Here is a 20,270-nt window from a genome sequence, read left to right on the forward strand (position 1 = left end):
CTGCATGAAATAATATGCATGATGATGGTTTGAAATGTTTTTTTAACTTCTGGGGAGGCTGTTGATCTACATATTGGGCCATTCTACTTTGGAAAGGCCATTGTATTTATTTGAGCTCTGGCTCAAGTCATGACTCTGAGTTACCCAATAATACCAAGCATGGGACCTCGAGCCACAAACACTGAACCGAGCCAATTATGACAATGATTATATTAATTTGTATTTACAAAATAATTTCTTTCTTGAGCCTTGTCGACAAACTGCCATTTGAAGATTGTATTGAAAAGGTCATTAAATAGAGTGCTTTAATGTTCTTTCTGAGGCCACAAAGGATTTTATGTCACTTTGTGACTTCTTGTACTTCATAAGGAGCTAATGCAGTAAAATCGCTCATCAGGTCTGTCAGAGAGTTGTTTTTACGACTGATTAGTTTGCTCACGTGTATCGTGTGTGCTTGTGTGTGTGTCTGTGTTATGTGCCATTCATCTGATTCATGATTGACTTATGCTAAGGTGTTTATGTACTTCCGATATTCATCATGGTTGTCTGTTAAACACTGACGGGAGATAATGCGGGCAATAATTTCATTTCATTTAATTTCTGCAAAGCTGTCACAATAAACAGCGGTTGTATATATGCAAAATGATTCTGAGCTTGTGTGTGTGTGACACTTCCACAGGTGCAAACTGCACGAAAATTCAGTAGGAGTTCTAATAATATAACATCCATGCTAATCAGTAAATTTACACATCCTACGTTGCAAATCGGCCAGTGTTAAAAACTATAGCATTAACACCACTTATTAATAAAATACCCTGTGTCGTCTAGCATGTAACACTGATACGTTGTTAAATTGGGGTGTCACCTGTATTCGACTCATATTAGTGTCTATTTGAAATGGAAACCAGCCCCTTATGTAATGATTGAAGTCGACTGGTTAGTTGAGACAATTTTCTTCAGCATCATTTTCCTCTTCGCTTGCAGGCCTTCGTTAGCACTTTAGTCCAACTGTGAGTTCTCGTCAGTATTTCTGGCCCGAACAGTCGGTCCGAGTCAGCCAAACGACGTCAAGAACGGACTTACCAGTACACTGTGTTTCAGCCACATGGGCCAATCTTTATTATATTTTCTCTGACTTCAAAGGCCACATGGGCTACACGGCCAATCAGGTTCATTGACACAATATTTAACATGTTTTGTTTCAAGCAGGTTTAGGAAGCAAGTGTGATGAGCTGCAATGACTCTCCTTTTCACTCTGCTTGAATTATGGTTCATATCAAATTCTGTGGAGCCCTCTCCCGCACACAAACCCGCCAACGAGCTGTATTTGCCATTATGAGTTGCCCAGCCGAATCCATTCAATGTAATGTGCGTCATTTGTCAGGTGCTTGCCAAGTGTCCTTCCTCCAATCTGGAAAACAAGGCCTCACCAAATAGTTCCATAACTCACCAACTAGTTATGTGAGTATTGAATTGCACAAACCTGTAGTGTTTGCTCATTTGGCCATGTAGGCCTAATGGAAATTAAATGTGAATTGCTGCTATGTAATTTTGAAGGTGACGCAAAGACTAAGCAAGACCACGCAACATCTGAACAGCCAATCAAGTGATGATTGCATTTATATGATGAAACATTTGACGAACCAGCAAGTTGTGAAAGTGTCAGAATGAAGGCGTAGTTCACTTACAGAAAGAGTCTACACTATCCAGACCAGGTCTTAGGGTCTTGTCAAATATGTAACGTCTAGTGTTCCAAATGCCTCCTGCGTGAAAATAGTGTGAAACGGAATGAATGTTTGTACGTGTGGGTACTGAAAAGAATCAATAAAAAAATTCACGGCATACCATCAAAATGAAACAAAAATGTCACAAAATGTACAGTAAATTAAAAATAAAAATTAATGAGAGATTTTTCGTTAAAAAGGGGAGGTAAAAGTAAACAACTGAAATGAAAGCGTGTGGGTTGTGCCTGTGCTCAGAATTTTAACAACCAAATTCAAGCTCATGTTAAACGGCAGTCAGCACACACCTGCCACTTTTTAAAGTGCCTCTAATTAACCCCAAATATATTTCAGCTGTCATAATAGTCTTTTCCTAATATTTTGTTCTCCTTCTAATAGAAACCTGAAGGTTTTGTGTTGACACCGACTGGTATTTGCAAATGTTCATAATGCCTTCCTCCTTGTGTAAGGCCGCAGTTACAGCTGATGAAAAGCAAAGCATGATTCTGCCACCAACATGCTTCGCTGTAAATATGGTGTTCTTTTGGTTATGAGCTATGTTGTGTTGCCGCCGTATACTTTTTGGAATTATTGCCAACATTTTCAATCTTACTTTTATTGGACCATGACAAAATCCTCCAAACACGTGTGAAAATGTGCTATGATCATGTTCTCACATTCATTGATGATGTGACTCACTCTTCCAATTTCCGTGCTGACAGACTGGCTTCAGTTCCAACTCAGTGATGGTGTGAATGTGAGTGTGACTTATATATACCATGTGATTGGATGACGCCCAGTCCTGGGTGTAGTGGAGTGTGCCTTTCACCTGATGTTCAGCTAGGATAGGCTGCAGCTACCCACATTCCAGAATCCATACCGATCTCGCAGGGGTTTGAAACTCATTATAGATAAAGTACCAAATTAGATGTCATGCAAAATTACAATATAATTATAAATAAATCACTCCATGTTTTTTCCCTTTGTTTCTGTAAAAAGTAGTGCTAGTACATCAGGAACATCTTTATATTTAATGAAATATCCTTTCGCAAAACATATTATGAACCACCAGAAATTTCTTAACACAAACATGTGCAACTTGCTTCTGATTGGCATATACATCTGGGCACAGTATTTGTACATATACAAAATGAATAGAATACAATAAAATAAAAAATCAATAAATAAATAATTAAATACACCTTTATACCCCCTGTTGCTTTCTTGGGTCATATTGACCCATTTTTTTTTTTTTACTTTTGCTGCAGTCCTCCCTCCTATCCTTCTTTCTATCTTCTCATCCCTCCATCATTTTCCCTCCACTCCTTCTTTATATATAACACTCCGTCCGTTCCTTCTTCCTCCTCACTTCCTTTTTCAACACAAGAAAGTCCGAATATGGCCAGTTGAGCAACATTTGTAATGTCAGCGCTCTCATCAAGAGCAACAGAAAACGACTTGAATTTGTTTTTCAACTGGCTGACCAAATCTCACAATAGTTCCCAAATTCTCACTGCCACACTAGTGCTCATCAAACTGATGTTGCCAAAAGCATGTCATGTTTTTACACAACGTCCAAATATGGCTTTGATGCCTATGCTATTTCATTAGCAATCAGGTTGATGGAAATGGACTGCCAGCAATTCAGTAATCTTCTCAGTTGTCCATGCAAGCGCTTATATTTTTCACCATGATACTTCTCATAATGGCGCCGCATTATATTCCTTTTGACACATGTTGATTAGCACACAGATTTACCATTCACTTCTGTGAATAAGCACAAAGCGGTTGAGTTTTCCTGGAAAACTGCACCCGGCCTCCACTTTTGTCTTTCTTGACAAAGCCATTTTGGCGAATCAGGGTAAACCGCACCGTAGTGCTTCTTCTATTCCTATAACAGTCCACCCCTCTAGTATGACTAAAACAGTGCACCCTCTCATAGATAATTTATGAACTGCATTTAAAAAATAAAATACAAATCTAGTGTTCTTTTTTTCATACATTTCTTCATTCCAAAATTCCTCCTGAAGTTCAGATTGGGCCTGGACGTAGGTCCACTCTGGCCCGCAGGATTTTTGACACCCGTGATATGCAGTAGATAACCCAGTCCATCCATCAAAGTCATTCAATTGATGTCATATTAATGTTGAATTGAGATCAGATGCTCACTGGGAATGGATCATTTTCAACATATTATTACATCATCAGTCATTTTTGAAATTACATACAAGTAAATGCATTACTGTGTGTGGGGTGGGGCAGTGGAGACAGACTCAGACATGCACAGTAATGCCCATTTTGATGAATTAAATATATTGTGTAAATTTTCTCTTGTGATACTACATTGAATGTGAGCACACCTGCAATCACACATATTGATGTGTTTATACTGCAAACAGCCTTTGAAATGCATGGATTATTGGATTCTTGACTGATTAATTAAATGTATGCAAAATATCCATCCATCCATTACCCAAGCTGCTTTTCCATCATGACGTAAACACATACCTGCACAATCTTTTGCAAATTCAGACACGCAGAGTGCATGAAGCCAGCGTCACAAGTATTTCAAGCATCATTACTTGCATTGTGAGACATAGATCCTCACGTCCTCCAGGGGAAAATCCCCTCATGTTATAGATGGAACACAGATGGAACAAGCCCTCGAGCAGCCTAGAATAGGCGATCATCCTCTTCTTGCTGCACGTGGCTACTCAAGCAGCACACTGAGCATCCCTCCTGTAAGTATTTATCGTCACCAAGCACAGTTATGGACCACTGAGAATAGCTCCATTTATCAGCGGAACTCGCCAACAGGAATCACTGTCGCACACACCAACTTTAATTTAACTGCGAGGGGTTTACACAACAAACCAAGAGGAGTAAAGGATAACGGTAACTTTGTAGATGGGAATGAGGCTGAAAGTTTAAAATGAGAATGATGGCACATAAATCTGGCTAAAACTTACCTAGAATTTCCAAGAATATCAAATAAAATGATGGGCATTTTCATTTGCAGTAATGTCCTAAAGAAATCCTTTTTTTTCAAATAAAAATTTGCATCCATCCATTTTCTATAGCGCTTGCCTCTTTAGAAGTAGAAATCCCTTCATTGGGATACCGGTACTCAGTAAGGTCATTCTTCTGGGTCCGACTTCAGTGAGTTCCCAGTACCCCGGATGCCCTTCCTGTGATGCGGCGCCGTTTTGGATGCCAGATCCGCCAGCCGCTGCGATGACTGTTACGTTATATTACTGTGTGGGTGTAAATGTTCTGTTTCACACTCTTGATGATAGGAATTTCTGGGGTTTTGCGTGGGGTACGTGCTGATCCAAAATCTTTGACTCCTGTTTTGTCAATCACAACATCTCCACAATATAAGCTATCCAGCTCATAATTGATCAATCAATTTATCTTTCATGGTCAGATGAAGCACTACGACAATGCTTTGAAATCATCCCCACATTTGAATAAGTTCATCAATTATATTCGACCAATATTTACTTAAGTTAGCAAAACCTTGTGAAAGCATTTGACCTTCAAACCCGTGTATAGTCTGATGTCACTTCATCCTCTTATCACAGTACTCATGCCATTTCTTATTAACCCCCACAAAAAAAAAAACATGTTCCCCCTTAGCAGACTGGAGCATCTTTTAACACATTAAATGCATCTCAAGAGGTGAGGAGTGTTCTGGAAGAGAAAAGTTGCATTGTACATGAAAGCCTTTTCTCAAGTGCTGTAGAAATCCGGCAGCTCTTGCGGTTTCACCTACTGTAGCACATCATAAATGATGCAATGTAAAACAATCAGTTATACAGAAAAAAAATCGGTTGTCTTTCATAGCTACAGCAAAGCCCCCCCCCCCCCCTCCCTCCTGCATTTACATTTTTTTCTCAGTCGCTTGGGGACATTTCTCAGCTCAGAATTGAAAATGTCTAAACTATTTGTTCAATCTTCACATCATTGTGTCACTTGTGCGCATCAAAGAAAGCTGTTTGTCATATCGTTGAACAAGTTGCAAATGGTTATGTTCAATTCTGAGCTGTTGCTTACATTATCAATTGCTTATGTCATGTTGAATAAAACATATTAAATACTATTAATATTATCAATTAAATACTATTATTTTCAATTCAACCAATAAGTAGAACTGTGCAAAAAAAGGTCAATTTGATGCTTTGTGAAGAGTTTGGGGGAGGCCATATTCTGTTCTAAACCGCCACAATCACAACACGGCATTCTTCAATGAGTTTGTTGTTGAAGAACTTGACAAAAAAAAACCCTACCTCATGCTTTTAAAAGATTGAATATCTTCCATTTCATTATAACTCATAATACCAAATAGTTATTGATTCAACTAAGTTTTCAGGAGGGGGAAAGATTTGCGAAAACTGTGGGGAATTCTTCTCATATTTTGACTTGCTCATGAAGCTAAGTAAGGTAACTAATTATTTTTGGAGACCCAAATTTCGAATATAAAGCCCTTGCATCCTATTTTGCAAGCGTCCGTTGAGTGTATGAAAGAATGATACGACCCCCTGCTGTTGTTTCCTTCAAATAGAATATTTCTGTAGCTCGCTGGAATTTGGGTCACTTATAAACCTCAAGCATTCGCTCCTGAATATGAATATCAAAACAAGCCCAAGCCACATCCCCCAAATATTTGTGCAACATAATCCATTTCTGTTTGTATGCATGCTATTTTTCAAAGTAGACTTACACTGCATACCTTGCCTCTAAATCTGGCCTTGCCGGAGTTATTGTTATAATATATATTTTTTTAATGGCTCCAGCAGTCACAAAATACCACCGTAGCATAATCCAGATGCTAACCCAGATGATTTAAACCCCATACTTGAATGTCTTTCAAAACAAAAATACAAGAAACACATCTCAGTAGCAAGTAGTATAGGTAGGTCAATATTTTCAACTTTTCCTATTAGACTTTTGGGTGTGTATATAGTATAACACGTGTAATTGTAGACAGCCAACATATCACCAAGGTCATTTGTGACACTTCCTTGAAATTTTTGCACATTTGGAACTTGCTGCAACAGAGGAAAACACTGGTCCTTCCAGAACTAATTGCTCCTCATCTGACATCAAACCTTAGAATGGCATGATGAATAGGCTCCGACATCCCGGGAAACAAGAAATGAGAGCAATAATGGTAACAGACAGATCGCAAAAGCACAAAGACACAGATCGTGCATTGTGACATTGTGTATTTTCATCAAAAATAAAATTAAAACACATTTTACTGACCCTACTGATTGTCTTAAAATTGGCCTGTTCTGAAGGGGTCTCCCTGTCATGCATGTCCTGCTCTATATACTGATGAGCCAATGGAGAGTATGGATTCTTGTAAGGTTGATGGTTAGGGTCGGAAAATAGTGCCTGTGAATTGCTAGCCACCTGTGAGCCCTCTCAAAGATAGTAATCAGATATATTGCATTAGGGCCGCAGCTATCGATTATTTTCATATTTGGAAAGCCTATTGAAAATTCGATTGAATTATAGAAGATACTGATGATTTAGATGTAGTTTAGATAAGTCTCTCCCTGAGATTTTGGTATATGAGACGAAGTGACGTCGGAACCACAGTCGCGATTTTGTCAGCTAAAACATCACACTTGAGTAAGCCTGTTTTTTTTAAAACTGATCAGTAGCAGCGGACACTGTGTCAAGCTTTCAGAATTAAGGTGTGCAGTCGAGGACGACGACCGCCGCCGATGGCATGGAGGGGTACTACTTCTCAGGCGTGCGCAGAAGGCCCGGAGCTGTTGGCGTCTACGTCGGCATTTGCGGTGTGTTCTTTAGTCATTTTCGAGTCCGACGACTGATGTCGGATTGGTGTGTTGAGGCCTTTGCTGTCATGTAGCGCATGAACAATTCTTGCAGCCGTTAGCATGACTACTCCCTGACGGTCTACACATTAATAAGCTGGTACTTGAAGCAGGAAAAAATGCCTCAAGGATTTTTTTTAAATGATCCATCACTTGAGGACCGAATTACTCGAGGACCTGTTTCAGCCCACGATTGCATTTTCCCTTATGGAGTCAGCACTTCATTGTCATCCCCATCTCAGTCGTGTGTGAGAGGGTTTTTGTGTGCATGAGAGTGTTTCAGAATTGAGTGTGAGAGTGTTTCAATAGGGTATATGTGTTTATGTATAAGTGAACGAGTGTGAGAGCATTTGAGTAGTGTATGTGAGCAAAAATAATTTTAGTAGTGTGTGTTATATGATAGTGTTTCAGTTGTGTATATAAGTGGGAAAAATGTACGTAAAATGTGAGAGCATTTTAAGTGTGTGAAAGCATTTCTATTGTGAAATGCAGTAGTGTGTGAATGCATTTCATCAGTGTGTATGAGAACATTGTAGCAGTGTTCGAGAGGTAATCCTGAATGTCCCTGATGCACCCTCATAATAGTTTTTTTTTCAAATTTGATGAGGCCGACTAATGCAGTTTGTCTGTTGTTGAATTCATTGCCACAAATCAATACCTATGGTGAATAATGATGAATGTACAGTTAAATCTGTCCTTAAGCAGGCAGAGCAAACAAGCTGACACATTATTGTAATCTTAATGGGACAACGATAGATTCTTTTCTCAAGTATATTTGCATTTGAATCCCTGCAGGGTCCCCTGAACACCTTTTACTTTTAATTAATTCCCTCTCTCTATTAATAAACGATATAATCCCCTAAGTGGTTCTAATTTCTTAAAGGTGCTGCATGATTCACTCGGCAGTTGCTGTGTAAAAGCAGAGCTTTTAGCTTTGTCAGCAGAACGCACAAGTTGGCAAGTTCATCCCAGAAGTCAAAACAACTCTCAAAAGTGCAACGCGAGGAAATTGCGTACACAGACCTGGAAGGTCTTTGATAGAAGAGTGAGACAATCCACCTGATACAGTGCTGATTTAGCAAACGGTAGATTAGAAAGATAAGTAGGAAGGTAGGTAGGTAGCGATAGATAGATAGATAGATATATAGATAGATAGATAGATAGATAGATAGATAGATAGATAGATAGATAGATAGATAGATAGATAGATAGAGCCAAATTGTCTTACTTGTAAGGACAAAGATCATACAATTGAACAATTAAGCACACTATATGATATTGAATAAAAGGTAAATACGGGGAGAACATGCAAAATGGCCATCATAAAACTTGATGATATGTGCAGGAAAAGGCAAAATGTTTGAGTAACAAAAACCTGAACTTGCCTGTGGTCATGCTGGACAAAATTATTGGGACAATGTTAGACTTTGCTGCATTAAATGTGATTGTGCTTACTTTACAAGATCTATGGTGAATGTTCTTCTCTTAAAAAATGTATTATTATTGGACTAAGTAGTACAAAAACATGTCAAAGAATCAGCAAAAGACAAATTCAGAATTAATCCTATGATACTTTCTGAAATGAACTGAGCTACTCTTATGAAGATTGATGGCCATTTCACATAAACTTCATAAAGTGACAAGGATTTGGGTCGAGTTCAAAATTGTATGATCTCCAGCAACGGGAAGTAATGAAATACAAATAGTTTGTCACTGTCCTTCTGTAGATTTGCATATTTCATTTTTCTGAAGACAATTCACTTTTACTCCCAGCATTTAAAAAAACAGATGTCTCTATTTATTTTAATATGTTCTATGTCAAAATAGGTTCATTAGTCTTTTCAACATCTGTACACATCGACCCAAAAAAAAGTAAACAAAGACACATCGGCCCCTATTTCTGTAGAAAGGTTCACGTGTGCTCAGTATAAAAACTGGAACATCTTCGGTTTCATGCCGGGGCAAGTCCAGTTGACTGTGTTAGAGAATTTGGCAGACTGCACTGCGCCTCGCTGAGAATAAGGGCATTTTCTTAGCCACTCCACCGGCACACCTGACAATGTGGTGACAAAAAGCAGACTACAACTTACACCATCTAAAAGCAGGTGTAAGTTGTGACACAGTTGGTGGAACATGATTTTGGTGCATTTGATCTTGTCACAGGCGAACAGATTCTGTGCTTTGCTGACGTTTGTAGTGGATGTCATCATATTTATGAAGACTGCGTCCCTCAAATCTTCATCTCTAAGTGAAGATCTTCTTACATTTGCTTCAAAACATACTTTTGCCTGCATCGATCACCTGCACGGACTCTATGGACTCAATTTAAAAAGAATGAGGCCTTTGATTGGCTGGACTCAAGTAGCTTATGTTCACTCCCACAACGGCGCAAACACCCATTTCTGACTTAACCCATCTTAGACAATACCAAAAGAAAGAAACCTCCACCCAGGCGTGCAATTAGACTGCACTGTGCATTAGACTTGCGCTGGGCACAAAAATAGAGCCCATAAAGTCAACTGTGGTTGAGATCTTCACTGATTGAGCGCATGAGGACTTATATGACATTTAACGGGTACACAGTGACATGGAGGAACATAAACCATTGAGTGCAATTAACAATCATGCAACAGAGAAGCAAGATATTGCCCATCCATGGCCTAATTGTTTGGTGTTTAATTAAAAAATGTTACGTGGCAAAATGGGCGGTGCCACACTAAAAATCTGTCTAATCTGAAACATAAACAGCACCCGAAGTTAATTATATATATTTTTGAAGTAGCTGACATTGGCCAATTTATAGCAATTGTGTTATCCATTGCACAAGATTAGCAAAACCATTTGCATGTTTGTTTTAACTGTGTTTCTTTCTCCGTAAAAGCACTATGCAAGTTAATAAAAGAGGGAATACATTTTGTGTGCAAAGTTATTAAAGCTTTTATTGTATATAATAGACAGTAAAATACCTGTATATACTTTAGCCACCTGTGATGACCGTGGGATGTTGCAGATTTCGCTACCAGTAAATGATGAAAAAAAAAAACAATAATATTGTAGTAAACTATTAAAAGTTCTAAACTCCTTTGCCTCCTTCCTAAATTACAAATTCAGCATTATTGACCTTTTTTTTGTTATGCTCAAGAGTAAATCATTGTACAGATATACAAATAGACAGCGGGAGAACTAAATTGAGTCATTCCTCAGTGCCAAGGACTTCCACATCCCGTGCAGACTCGCAACAACACGATGACACGCAAACAGTGTTGTCTTGCGAATGTGCGCGCGCCCCAACTAAAAGTTGGCTAAAGTTTGACGCGCCGGTTGCGTGCAGACCAACAGACTGTGCTTCTCAAAGGCGCTGGAAACTATGCAGGATATTTCTCTGATACTGGACTGAATTCACTGCTTTAGGCGTGATAAGACATCCGGCGCCTCCGCTCGCCCGTTTGACCATGACGGGAACTATATTATACTCCACCTGCATTTAGTCCGAGTGTCTTGTGCGCTTCAACCATCTGAGGAGGTTTTGGACCAGGACATCGCGTGCGTGTTTGTGCGTTTTTGTGTGCGCGCAACGCGTCAACAAGTGGATGGAAACTTTCTCTTTATACGCTTGGAGCGAGTTGTTCTAGGTCACTCCGCAGTGTGGCGATTTGGGCAGTTAATCGACTTTTTTTTCTCCAAGTTTATTGTCAGCATGAGTGGACCAGTAGTTTTCCACATGTGCGTGGCGCTTGCATTTTTGCTGAGCGCAGGAGCAGCGGTGAGATCTCAGATTTCCATGGTCAAAGTCCTTAGGGGCAACATCAGAAGAGATGGTAAGCTCACGCTTTCATTCTTTTGTTCTGCTTATTGCTTCTGGATCCACACACACAACATGGTGACCTATGGAAAGGCATTTGAGTGTGAAATGAATACCCTTATGTCAATGCTTACGGTCCATGTAAGTTGTGAGCTCTTTGTTCTGACTAGTAAGACAGTTCAGTGCACTAGTAGAATGACTGTATCCCTCGTAAACTTTTTTTTTCCCAGTACTGCCTTGCACTACAGGTGGATATTTCTGTACACTAGTGACTTCACAATACTCATAGGACAACTATGTTACTCGGGAGGCGAAACTACTAGTGGGCATTTTGGTGATACTAGTAATGTCAAGGAGGTTACTACTGCATATGTATTTGTTGCCTACTAGCTGGGCCTAATAGTGTTACTCGGGTAGTCCAGTAGTTTGCTAGTAAATTTTAATTGTGCAATAGTAGTAGGCCAGAAAAGGTGACAGTTGCTTTACTAGTGCGCCCTTGATGTTCTACAAGTGCACTGAATTCTCATTAGTGAAGACAAAGAGCATAGTGGGACCTTAATGTGGATATATTGAATAAATGCTCAAATCACTTTCTGTTTCCTGAAGTTGTCAGGCAGCTTTTTTGTGCATTGTTTCAGCAGCTTCACGTCTTTGATGAAGTATTGATGATTTCCTGTAGCTGTTGGCATGACAAATGGCAATTAGCTTTCATCCATATGCTGATCACAGGAATATTGTTGATTTTGTTCAAATCTATTGTCAATTATTTGCGGTTTGACTTAATGGAGTAAAAACAAAATGGTGTGCACTACGTGGCTGCAGCCATCAGAGGTACCTTTCATTCAATCTCATGCAGCTATTTTGCTGTCTAAGGAAGTGCAAAATGATATCAGCAGCGGTAACATCCATGCACATATTCACTTCCAGGCAGCATCATTCTGCTCACTTCTATGCTGGCATGTAAACAGGAGTTCAGAACTTTTAGAGAACCCCTTTGAAAATAACAATTAGTTGATAAGTTGACCATTAATTTTCCTCCATCTTGAAAATTCTGTCAATTGCTCCCAAAATGCGATGTATGCATCTGATTGTTAAATTGATGACGGGATGTGAGACTTACTGTATGTCATTGGGGAATTTGGAGGAAGAGTGAGAGAATGACATTCTAAATGAAAATTTGTCACCTCAATCAAACTGTCACTGTCGCTTAGGTCTTCCCTCTCTGAGTCTGAGTTTCTGCAGGTGCACATCATGTTTATTTATTTTGTCATCCCCAGGCTACAGTTACGCTATAGTACTTTTTATTAAACACACAGAGAGGCACACAGACAGCTGCAGGGTTGCTTTTGGCAGGGAAACATGAAAATACCTCTGTTTTAGTTTCGTACCTGGACAACAGCCCCGAGGCCTGTTCAACCTCGTACTCCGGTGTGTTTATGAAGAAACATGGAAGCATTAGCATGGCCTCTGCACTCAGTGCTCTCTGCTTAGTCATGCATTAGGAAAAGCCCCAGAGCTATGTATTTTCACCTTTTCTAATTTCCTTCTGTGCATAATGGCATTTCTCACAAGTGTGGGGGTAAACGGCTGCAGAAAGACTAATGCGCTTCAAAAATGTAAACGATGTCAAGACTTTGTTGTGCACTTTACTTCACACACTGCAAGTATTATGCCTGAAACAATGCAAAAATATCAGCTGGCAATCACTCCACTTTTGTGTCTCCTCAAGATTTGATTAATGTGAAAGTAAAATGGTTGGAATAATATTACAGGACTGTTCTATATTACTATATTCAGACAGCTATATCTTTTGACCTTTTTAGAAATTTAAACAACTTATTTTATTGTCATTTCTTGTGTATTAGCACAAGGTGTTGCATTTTTCTCCAGTTCATCACCAATAATTAATGAATTCCTTTCCCGCATGTCCCAGCCCTTAGCAAAGTCTGGGGAAATGTATTGTGTCCTATTATCTGCACTCATCCAATCAGCTACATTTATTACTATTTCTCCAAATTAAAATTCCATTTTTTCTTTGATCTCAAATAAAAGGCTTCCTCATACTTTTTTTAAATGCACTGCTGTGTTTAGCATAGTATCGCATATATTAAGCACGTTCTTTGATTCTTTTTTTGTTTTGCCTGTAGTCATATGAAATTTTGAATTCTATTAAATAGTAGCTGAATAAAAAAAAGAAAAGTCTTGTTTCATGTACTTGACATCATGCAGTCTCCTCCATGAATTGGGAAGTCCCTGTGATGATGTTTTTAAAGAGTCATTTGTTTTTGTCCCAGACACAGCCGACATCAGACGAGTCCAATTGGACGCCTGCACGTAATTTTGGTCAGTTGTGTAGTTTTAAGTGCTCAGTTTTTTCAGTAAGTTAGTAATGGTTATAAATGTTGGTTTTTTTTCACAATTCAAACAGTGACTGTTTGAATTTTGTGTTGAATCATCGAGTGAGTTTTTTTTTCTTAATTCCTGTTGATATTTTCTTGAGTCAAGGCTACACTCTTGCCTTAGTAGTAACTTTGATAGATTCAACAAAGACGTTATTATGGTACATTATCCAAAATATCTCACTGAGCCAGGTCGGCGAGTGGGAAGATTGGTCTAGCACGGCAATATTCTTCGTAGCCAGGAAGTGTGGGATGCACAGGGTATTGTGAGCGGGCGGGTTGTCATGGTGAAGCAGCGACGAGTTCTTCTGCTTCTGCCTATTTTTGTGGACTGAATGAAGTAAACGACGCAGGGTATCTTTTTAGATGTGCTTGTTCATGGTCTGGGCAACATGGAAAGCCCCCCAAAAAATAATAATGAAAACCATCTATTTTTGCACACATCCCCACCTCTAAGATCCTCTCACTACCATAATGAATACGTAATTAAGGCCACCAACTAAATGGTTTTTCAAAATCCAAACCAGATAAACGATATGACAACATATTTACTGAGTTTGGTCTGTCTGTGGCTTTGAGGAAGGTCACGTGGCGTGTTGTTACATCATGAAGCTAGCACCTTAGCCGTCTAGGATATAAATGCACAGTGCGTCTTTTTTAAATGATTTAATTTATTTCAATAATTGGACATTACATATATTGTTTTAAAAGTAGAAAATAGTCACACAGTAAGTAAAAAAATGTTTTAGGAAAATGTGCCTTGTTCCAATGTGCATGAAATAAGGTAATAAATTCAAATCGTTGCCTTGAATGATGAGTTGGTGAGAGCTTCATCCTACTAATGACGAGTCTTATAAGACTGACTTTGCGTACCAAATCTAACTTATTTTCCAAAATTGTGTATGTTTCATGAAGGGTCCAGTTATCGTTTTCAGATTTTTGCTATTTTGCCGTCTTTCTTATCAGAAGCTTTCCTCTCTCAGCGCTGTCTTATCAGTCTACGCTTGACTGCATATCGCTCCATCTCTCCAGATCCTCTTCCTTCAATCTCGCCTGTTCTCATTTCTTTCTTTATCATCCCATCTTCTCCCATCTGTTTCAGCTTTTACCCTGTCATCTCTCTGAACTCTTATAAGGTGGCAAACAATGTCACGGACACATGTGCACAAGACTCAAAGAGGTATCTGCACAATGAAAATTAACCTCTCTTCTTCTTAAATACAAACTTAAGAAACATCTGTGAGGGATCCGTCCTAAAGGGAAGCACTATTTTCCTCTTTGTTCATAAATGCATTTCCTCGTAAACGGCAAGTATGCGCCAGCTGATCCTAATGAAACAATGCCATGCCCATATAAGGACATGAGTCCACAGGTTCATGGGCATAAACAGAGGAAGAAACTTGCTGATAGTCTGACTCTCATGTAGCTGAATTAGATAATTAGACCAAAAGTGAATTAATATTAGCTTCAAAACTGACAATGTATAAAAACAAAATCTTATTTATTCACAACAATACTTCATGATATTGTTCACTCAGAAGTGCGTAGGCATGCCGCTGAGAATGTTACATCCACATGTGCAAACATGAAGCTGTAGCATGTGTGCTGTCATACTTTCTTGGCATGATATCAGAGAGTGTGCTGTCATGGTACTTCATTTCTCCCGCAAGAGCTGATAATGGGCACACGCCCAGAGACATACATTTCTGACAAATTATGAAATCTGATTGAGCAAGGGCATCCAAGCAGAACACATCATACTGATTTGTATTTAACAAAAAAAATCTCATGTAAGGATCAATTTTGTACCTCTGCTGTGATGTGGGCATTTTCCTTTCCTTGGCATATCTCCTTTTCATTTTCTGTGTCACTAACAATATTACAGAAAACTTTTCCAATGACTTAGAGGGAGAGAATGTCAATTTGAACACCAATTGTTGACCTTTAAAGCAATGTCATGATCTCACCTCAAGGTCCATGACAAATGCTATCAGGACTTCTTATCTTTGTGATGAATTGTCCATGGCGTAGTGTCTCGATGCTTTGAGGGACTTTTCTCTTGCCATCATCGCACAGCCATGACGTGTTTGCATCAAAAGTCATCATTGTTTCTAAAGTGTTTCCACATGTCACAATATGAAATGCAAGGGTGGGAGCGGGGAGGAGTGTCATTAATTTTTTGGGGAATTGGTGAGTCACAAGACACTGGACATTGAAGTACTTAACACCTCCCAAATGGACACACTCACAAGCAAGCACAATTACAGGATCTCCCTTCTAAGGAATCCCCTAATAAACAATCGCCTCACACACTTTCCAGACACAAATAACACAAGCCAAAGCCGGCCCACCTAAGTAAATTTTTTCCTCCCTTGCAAAAAGGAAATAGGGTGGTAACCTTTTGAACGCTCTGACGGGTGGGTGTGTGCATGTTTGCGTGCAACAAGACAGAGGCAAGCGTGTGATGAGGTCTTGAAAGGCCAGTGGTGGAAGGTGGCAGTTAATACGCCAGCTGCTGTCAGGTGGAGGTAATGGGTGGAAGTAGAGCAGTGAAAGTGCAGAGAGGGATTACAAGAGTTGGAGAGGAAATGTGTTGAAGAAGAGATATGCCAAGTTCAAGGAGCCAGAGGAGTTGTCCCCTCACTTTTCTGTCCTGTCAGCATAAAAAAAGGTAACTCAGAGCAAGCCAAATGGACACACTATAAAAGGTGAGGTTCTTCGCCCGCTCTCACCCGCACCCGCCGGTGTTTGATCACTGGATATGATGAAAAGGGATGATGAGTCATAGCAAGAAAGTTACAGATTAAAAGTCGACAGTCGTCTGCTTCCAAAGTGACTTCCTCGTCTCTTCACTCGAAATTATTTTAAATTGCCGTGAATTATCCAAATGATATTCTGAATGAGTAAATTCCTTCGCCTTATATAAGGGCTGGTTGAATAAAAAATTATCTCTTCAGGTAGTAGAAATATGTTCTTTCTTCCGGAGAGTCGAGTAAATGAAGTGGGGGTTGACCAACCTCGGATTTGTTCTGATTTAAAAACTAATCAAAACAAAATTAATTGGTCAACTTCGCTATCAACATCATAACAATTTCACCCAGACAGGCCTGAGCTGATTATAAAACCGTGGGTGTCTGCCTCTTAACTGTTTTGTATAATGATAATGCTGTAATTCCTCTATTTTTTTCCCCTTGCATGATTATTTCCTCCAATCTTATGTAGTTCCAATCATACCTACTGTGTGCTATAAGTGTAATTTTTATGCATTACCAATAGCGACAATCATGTCGATACTACTTCACTAGCCTGACATACAATATCCTATCCACATAGGAGCCATGTCAGCCGTGTGGCGATATGGCACTTTAAAATAAATACAGATCATGGTCTGCTCGGTGCTCCGCTGCATGCTGCTAGGCTCTGACCAAGCCGGCCGCGATCCCATCACAAAGCCTCAGCGGTGCGGTACATCAAGTAAAGAGAAGTAAGAGAGGATGGGATAAAACGGTACTTGAGTTGTCATGTCACACTTTCATTTTATATGTTGTGGTATTCTCACAAAACAGTCTTGGATTTCTTTTTACTCTCTTTATTTGGAGTCATATCACGAAGGAAACATGGCATCGGTATTTCGACGTGTTTAAATCCACCCCACACTTTGTGTTTCTTTGCCTCTAATCGATGTATAGTGTTCCCACGCTACTACGCTCACGTTTTGCATCTTCAGAGGTTCGCGGGTTTCTCAAAAATAAGTCATGTCTGTTAGGATGGCGTGGAGGTTGAGGAAGAAGAGGACCCAAAAAAAAAAAATCAGGGAAGCGAGGCAGAGGAAATTTAAAGGGTATTTGATTAACAAAAAACGCAAACAAGGAACTTGGAAAAAGCTAAAATATCAAAAAAGTGCAAAACCACAGTGACCTACAAAACACAATGATTTGACTTCACCTAAATAAACTGGGTGAGACAGGCAGGACGAAAACGGACATGGACACTGACAGGGACATCTGACGAGGACATCTGACACGGACAATGCGCTGACAAGAACTGAAAGCAAACAGGGAACTAAATACAAACACATTAACGAGACAACGAGGAGCACCTGGACAAGACACATAGGGTTGGAAGGAGCTGATTTGTTAACACTGGGGCTTGGGTAGACCAAAACAGGTGGACACAATGAACGTGACGAGACACACCAAACATAAGGAAAAAACATCAAACTAAACACAAAACCAAAAACCACAAATACATATCGTGACAATCAAAAAAATAAAAATTAAATACAGCCATATCGGCAGACAGATTGCTGAAATATGCGTTGTGCCAAAGAGGTGAATTGACTGGGCGGGTTTGTGCATGTCCTTGGCACATACAAAGGGCGTAATTGGTTCCCGGCGCTACCAATGAGAGCACGAATGGATTATCCTGTTAGCTGATTGGCTGCAATGACCCAGTAATAGATAGTAAATAGTAAGCAGCTGTGTTCAGAAGCTGTGAGCGGGAAATGCTGACTAGCACGGCTCGCTACTGACAACGACTACTGGCACCCGTAATAAACACAACAGACCAGGAAATCCAACGGTCGTTCGGGAAAATTTGCATATTCTCAATGGGCACTCATGAATAAGGGGACAATGTGAAGCAGTTAGAGTTGATTAACTTAGGACGAGAGTAGAGTCTTGACTGACATTGGATGCAGAAAACTGAGTTGCAGCAACTTAATTGGATATGGTAAAGGTTTAAGGCTATCATGAAAGAGTGAAAGAATGGGGAAGTCGCAAGAAGCCGTGGAGAAATTGATAAAGCCAGATTATGAAAGACAAGCTAGTATGGAAACATGAGAAGAAAGGAGAAGTCACACAGCAGAGAAAAATGGTTGGATTGATCGCAAAGGAAAATCACGTTTGACTTGATGACTTGAAGAGAGGTGGCTGAGAGTTTGAAATGGGGTCAGTGCATCAAAAAGCTACAAAAAGGAAGAAACCAGTGACTGTTTAAGGTCATGGGCTGGTGATTGGATGCCAATCAGTCGGGTAATCACGACATCAGCCAACTGATCCCACGCTGCCAGTATGAAAGACAGCCTTGCAAGCCACTACACTATCATTGACCATATCCACCTTGATAAAAAAAAAAATAATAAAAATATCCAGTGAATCATCAACATTTTCATTCTCAGGGTCAAACTAACACAGTCCAAGCACGGCACAGACTGCTTACACATGAAAAGAATAACCACCGTGATACGTTCCCGTAAGGCGTCCAATGACAAGGAGCTGGCAGAACAGCTTTAAATTGCTTTGCTTCATAAAACTAACGGGTTCATTACAATGCCACTGTAGTTGCAGCTGGTGTGTTAATTACACTGATAGGCCTCTGGCAAGGTGGAACAGGTTCTCTGAGAGGAATGCAGGGGGAAATTAAAAGGATCCCCGGTGAAGCTATTCGGCTGCTATTTAGCCTGAGCAGAGAGCCATGTTATTACTATTAAGCTGCAGACGAAGTTTTATGTATTGACTCGATTTCGACCGTTGCAGACAATCCCAGCTTTCTGTTTAGATCAACAAAGAGAAACTAAAACTGCTGCATTTGGTTCATTTTGTTTCGTTATGTTGCACCCATGCAGCATATCCCATTATCTGCCGCTTATCCGGGGTCGGGTCGCGGTGGCAGCAGCTTCAGCTGGGAAGCCCTGACTTCCCTCTCCCCAGCCACACCTTCTAGCTCTTCCCCAGGCGTTCCCAGACCAGTCGGTAGACATAGTCTCTCCAGCGTGTCCTGGGCCGTCCTGGGGGTCTCCTGCCGGTGGGACATGCCCGGAACGCCTCACCAGGGAGGTGTTCAGGAGGCATCTTAATCAGATACCCGCCTCGACTCTGACTCCCTCACGGATGACAGAGCTTCTCACCCTATCTCTAAGGGAGAGCCAGGACACCCTGCCGAGGAAACTCATTTTGGCCGCTTCGAACAGAGATCTTGTTCTTTCTGTCTCAACCCACAGCTCGTGACCGTAGGTGTGGGTAGGAATGAAATCGATGGGTAAATCGATAGCTTCGCCTTTTGGCTTACGTCCTTATTCGTTATATTGCAGTGAAACCTATACGATGTAATTATTAGTAGCGGCCATTGCCTCATGGATCATCGTACAATTAACAAAAATATCTCACGAAAGTAATTTCATGATGTTAACAATGAGTCAGTCTAAACCTTTTCATTGGTGTGGAGCTCATCTCCTGGTCTCTGTATTGTGTTTTATTATGAAATGATTGACAGGAGACTCTTGTTGAAGCAATTACTTCCTGAACAAAACACACGTGACATGCACTGGTCATGTGGTCACTCCTGGTCACACTGAAATGCGGTTCATGTGTAGGGTGTCCAGGCTCTCCCTTAGAGCTAGGAAGAGAAGCTTGTTCAGCCGGGAGGGATTCAGAGTCAAGCCGCTGATTCTCTGCATCAGGAGGAGTCAAATTAGGTGCCCTTGGCATTTGATCTGGAC

At 40.2% G+C, this 20,270-nt stretch overlaps 1 protein-coding gene across 1 annotated transcript in view; it reads left to right on the forward strand.

Moving 5' to 3' along the window:
* The first annotated feature begins 10,883 nt into the window (after positions 1–10,883).
* pdgfd (platelet derived growth factor d) overlaps positions 10,884–20,270 on the forward strand; it is a 40,411-nt gene continuing 31,024 nt past the window's right edge. The window contains exon 1 of the mRNA XM_088300830.1: positions 10,884–11,388. Coding sequence (XP_088156956.1) covers positions 11,268–11,388 — 121 coding nt within the window. The 5' untranslated portion in view covers positions 10,884–11,267. The remainder of the gene's footprint in view (positions 11,389–20,270) is intronic.

This window comes from Idiotropiscis lumnitzeri, chromosome 7 (genome assembly GCF_059441095.1).
Source record: "Idiotropiscis lumnitzeri isolate Australia: NSW breed Sydney's pygmy pipehorse chromosome 7, RoL_Ilum_1.0, whole genome shotgun sequence".
In the NCBI taxonomy this organism is placed as follows: domain Eukaryota; kingdom Metazoa; phylum Chordata; class Actinopteri; order Syngnathiformes; family Syngnathidae; genus Idiotropiscis; species Idiotropiscis lumnitzeri.